This window comes from Sesamum indicum, unplaced genomic scaffold, assembly GCF_000512975.1.
Source record: "Sesamum indicum cultivar Zhongzhi No. 13 unplaced genomic scaffold, S_indicum_v1.0 scaffold00206, whole genome shotgun sequence".
NCBI lineage: Eukaryota > Viridiplantae > Streptophyta > Magnoliopsida > Lamiales > Pedaliaceae > Sesamum > Sesamum indicum.
In genome coordinates, this window is record NW_011628100.1 from 130,154 (window position 1) to 135,045 (window position 4,892).

General features: G+C 39.0%; 1 protein-coding gene across 1 annotated transcript; it reads right to left on the reverse strand.

Moving 5' to 3' along the window:
- Nucleotides 1–1,959: 1,959 nt before the first annotated feature.
- On the reverse strand, nt 1,960–3,199 carry LOC105179780. Its single transcript, XM_011103416.1, has 2 exons — nt 3,026–3,199; nt 1,960–2,910 (listed from the first exon to the last, which is right to left on the reverse strand). Exons 1-2 carry the CDS (start codon nt 3,197–3,199, stop codon nt 1,960–1,962), a joined length of 1,125 nt encoding a protein of 374 aa, XP_011101718.1.
- Between the last annotated feature and the right edge of the window lie 1,693 nt (nt 3,200–4,892).

A 4,892-nucleotide genomic window follows, 5' to 3' on the forward strand; every position in this document is an offset into this window, starting at 1 on the left:
TTTTGAACATTCCATGGTCGCGGTAAGTTTTGTTCATGCATATCGTGCAGCTTATAGGTTCCTTTCTTTTTGATCTCGACCAATTTATATGGTCCTTCCCATGATGGATCAAGTTTTCCGACATGACGATATGCTTCACCCTTCTTGACACTAGATCACCTACCTGTAACTGCCTCGGTCTCTCGATCATGATTTCTCATCATCATCCCTTGTGATGTAAGATTCTCGCGTATGCTGTCTCTCTCTTCTCTTCAATTTTAGTTAGATCGAAGCTTCATTCGCTTTGATTGGGTTTCGGATTGTACATCATGATCCGTTGAGACTCCTCCCCTATTTTGGCAGGAATATTGGCATCAGTTCCATAAACCAAACAAAATGGGGTCTCACCTGTTGCAATTCGTGGGGTGGTGCGATAGGCCTAGAGAACTCCCGGTAACTCTTCGACCCATGATCCTTTCGGTTCGTGCCGCATCTTCAAGTATTGCAAGATGGTCCTGTTAGTGACTTCTGTTTTGCCCATTTGCTTGTGGATTGGCCACGGCTATAAAATGTTGCTTGATCTTCAACTCCTTGCACCATTCTGTGATCTTTTTTTCTTGGAACTGAGTACCGTTATCTGAGATCAATATACGTGATGTCCCGAAGCTGCAAATAATGTTATTCCTGATAAAGTTGATCGTCTCTTTCTCCATAATCATGGCCACAGCTTCAGCTTCCACCCACTTCGAAAAATATTCTACTGCTAAAATGATGAACTTTTTCTGAGCTTGAGCTGGGGGAAATGGTCCCACTATGTGTATTCCCCACTGATTGAAAGGGCAAGCTATCTTGATCAGTTCCATTGGGGTCACGCACTGATGTATGAAGGATGCATACCTTTAACAGCTATCACATTTCTTCACGAACTCGCTTGCATCTTTCATCATTGTGAGCCAAAAATAACCCTGTCTAGCGATCTTTTGGGCTAGCAATCTCGCCCTTTCATCACATATTTAGCCCTTTCTTCGTTTAAACATTTCAGCAATGGTCCATCTACCGTTCTCTTATATAACTAGCCAGATACGATCGTAAAGCGTGTAGCTTGGAATTTCAATCTTCTTGCTCGAATGGGATCATCAGGTAAAATGCCCTCTTCGCGATACTTTATGATCTCGTCCTTCCAAGACTTGGATTCAGATACCACTTCAACTTTTAGCCCCTCCGTCATCACCGCCTTCTCTCGTACTATCATTGTGATTTTGTGATCCTTTATGCCTGGCATCGCTGCTCTAAATTTAGACAGTGCATTTTCTTTATCATTTTCAGTGCATGGGACTTGTTGAATTGCGCAACTATCAAACTTATCCATCCACGTTTTTGGGATCTCCCTGTATGAGGTCTTTATTCTATCTCGCGTCTCGTACATTCCTTTCATCTGCAGTGCGACCAATTGTGAGCCTGTAAAGACTTCCAATTTTCTAGCTCCTACTTCATGCGCCAACTGCAATCCTAAAATCAGGTCCTCATACTCGGCTTCATTATTGGTGACAGGGAAGGATAATCTTGCTGCCACTTCGATCTCAACCCCCTCAGGTCCCTGAATCCAAATTCCCGCCCCTCCATTGGTAAGATTAGAGGAACCATCAACATGCAGCATCCACTTTTGATTCTGTTCTCCAACTAATTTGATCATGAAGTCTGCCAAAATCTGTGCTTTTTGTGCGGATCTTGTCTGGTAATCAATGCCGTACTCCTCTAATTCTACGGTCCATTTTATCAATCTTCCTAATACCTCAGGTCGCGACATTACATGCTTCAACGGATGATTCGTAAGCACAATTATTCTATGGGACTAAAAATAAGGGCATAGTTTTGTCGCTATCACGACCAACGCTAGTGCCAATTTTCCATTTCAGAGTACCTCGTCTCGGCCCCCTGCAACATTTTGCACCTCCTTGATCATGGTCGGCGATCGCAATTTCATGATGGCCTCGATCTTTTCTGGGTTACTTCGATTCCGCGTTCATTGACCATATATCCCAGAAATTTTTTGCCTCTTACTCGAGATGTGCATTTGTCTGGGTTCAACTTCATACCATACGATCTCATTATTGTGAACCTCCGCTTAAGATGTTCGAGGTAACTGTCCGATCTCTTGCTCTTCACCAGCATATCGTCCACGTAGACTTCCATCGTTTTGTCTATGAGATCGTGAAACATCTTGTTCACCAATCGCTGATAAGTAGCCCCTACAATTTTCAAACCAAATGGCATCACATTATAACAATAAATACCGCCATCAGTAATAAAAGAAGTTTTATCGCGATCTTCGTTTCCCATGTAGATCTTGTGGTACCCCTGATAAGCATCCATCATCGAAAACATTTCATATCCAGTAGTAGAGTCGACCATTATGTCAATCCTGGGTAAAGGATAACGGTCCTTGGGGCCCGTGCACATACGCCATTTTTCGAATGCTTTTGGAACAACTACAACATTCGAGAGCCAATCTGTGTATTGAATCTCGGATACATACCTGCCTTCAGCAGTTTGCTCACCTCCTGCTCGAATAGTCCGACTCTTTTCCGTCCCAAATGACCTCTTTTTTGGTTGCACCAGTCGCACTGTCAGATCCACATTAAGCCTGTGCACGATTAACTTCAGGTCGATACCTCTAAAGTCCAAGGGACTCCAAGCGAACATATCCACATTCTCTCTTAAGACTTTGATCATGGAAGTTTCCAATCCTCCCATGCATGACCTTATTCGTATGGTTCTACTGGGATCTCCTTGAACGAGCTCTACCAACTTGTACTCAATAGGCTTCATACGATAGGCTTCATAAGGTCGAGACTCGGGACTCTCCTCATCCTTCCTCTTCTTCCCCTTTGATCCCCTTTTCACTGATAGATTGTAGCATTTCCGTGCTTCCTTTTGATCGCATGACACTTCACCCGCCCCATTTTTTTGTCGGACACGTCATCTTCATGTGATACGTTGAAACAACTGCTTTAAAAGAATTCAATCCCGATCTTCTCAATATCACATTATAAGCAAATGGGGTGTCCACCACCAAGAATTTAACCATTAGAGTCCGACATCGAGGTTCGACCCGTATGGAGACGGGCAATTCTATCATGCCCAATGATGCGACCTCGCTGCCCTCAAATCCCACAAGTGGGGTCCTTACAGGCTCAAGTTTAGCATTTTCGAGCCCCATCTTATCTATCACATCCTTGAGATAATGTCCGTTGAGCTCCTGCTATCTCCCAGTACTTTGTGAACAATGAAATTTGTTATATCCATCTTAATGACCATTGGATCATTTGGCGATCCTACGTCCTTAGGCTTATCCATGCTGCTGAAGGAGATTTCCTCTTCCTCATTTACATTCAGTACAAACTCACGCCTCGTATTCGACCCCGTGGCCCTCTCATAACTCTTTCTTGCTCTTTGGGAATCACCTGCACTCGAGCCTCCTACTATTGTGTAAATTACCACTTTAGTTGAAGTGTTATCCTTGTTTGGGTAAGATTGAAAGTGATCAGCTTTTTCTTAAGTATTATTTATGATAAAGGATCTGAAACTTTGAAAAAAAATTAACAAGGCTTTTAAATTATTGTCAATTAGCATAAAGTCCCAATTTTATTAATTAGACATTTAGTGGATTTATTAAGTTTTTGTATATTATAAGTTGAACTTTGTTAAGTTAATTATATTTTCATCAATTAATTTGCAATTTATCTTCTTTATAGTTCACCTAAACTTTATTAACAAAATCTGAGTAGTATGTTAATATATTATTAAACTCATACTTAAATTCATTCTTAGTAGTTTTCTTCAATATGAATATAATTATCTTTTAGTTTATAAAAGTAATACTTATTCATTTATTTCAACTGATATATCTCTTTGTATATATATTATGATTTTTTTAATTTTTTTAATATTGATGCACTTTGATTTAAGAACAAAATGTATTTGTACTATTTATCTAAAAACATCTCTTTCATTTGACTTGGACATAATTAAAATTTTATGAGATATCTTTTAATTATTAATTAATTTAATCCATGCACGGGCACACTCTAGTGTATATATATGTCAAGGTTTATTTATACAGAATTGTTAATTTTTCACTAAACAATCCAACTTCAGACTCTTTTTTCCTATTCTTGCTGCTTATTACAAAAACTCTGGACATCCTTTGCCTCAATTTCAATATTCCTCACATTTTATCGCTGACAATAAAACCGTGCAAAAGAGATAAATTTTGAACGTTCTCAGGATTCAACGAAACTTGACACAAACGTCGGTCTCGACCCAAGAATTTGCATGGTAAATTTGCTGAGCATTATAATAACTACTAGTTTGCATAAAAAGAAAGCAAAGTTGCTCCAATGAAATCTTGCAAAACAGCTAAATTTTGAACATTCTTAGAATTCGAGGAAACTTGACCTAAGCGTTGGACAAGACCCAAGAATCTGTGTGGTAAATTTGTTGAGCGTAATAATAACTATAGGTTTGTATAACGGGGAAACAAAGTTGCTCTAATAAAACCGTGCAAAACACCTAAATTTTGAATATTCTTAGAATTTGAGGAAACTTGACCTCAACGTTGGACTAGACCTATAAATTTGTGTGGTAAATTTGCTAAGCGTAATAATAACTATAAGTTTGTATAAACAGAAAACAAACTTGCTCTAATAAAACATGCAAAACAACTAAATTTTGAACGTTCTTAGAATTCGACGAAACTTGATCCAAACGTTGGTCTTGACACAAGAATTTGCTTGGTAAATTTGCTGAGCGTAATAATAAATATAAGTTTGTATATTAGGGAAGCAAACTTGTTTTAATAAAACCGTGCAAAACAGCTAAATTGAACATTCTCAAAATTCGAGGAAACTTGA

What these genes read in the sequence shown, in the direction of transcription:
- LOC105179780 (XM_011103416.1), bottom strand. Translation starts at nt 3,199, where the DNA reads ATGGGGCTCGAAAATGCTAAACTTGAGCCTGTAAGGACCCCACTTGTG. An exon ending in ACACCCCATTTGCTTATAAT is followed by an intron (nt 2,911 to 3,025) that starts GTGATATTGAGA and finishes TGCGATCAAAAG; the next exon opens with GAAGCACGGAAATGCTACAA.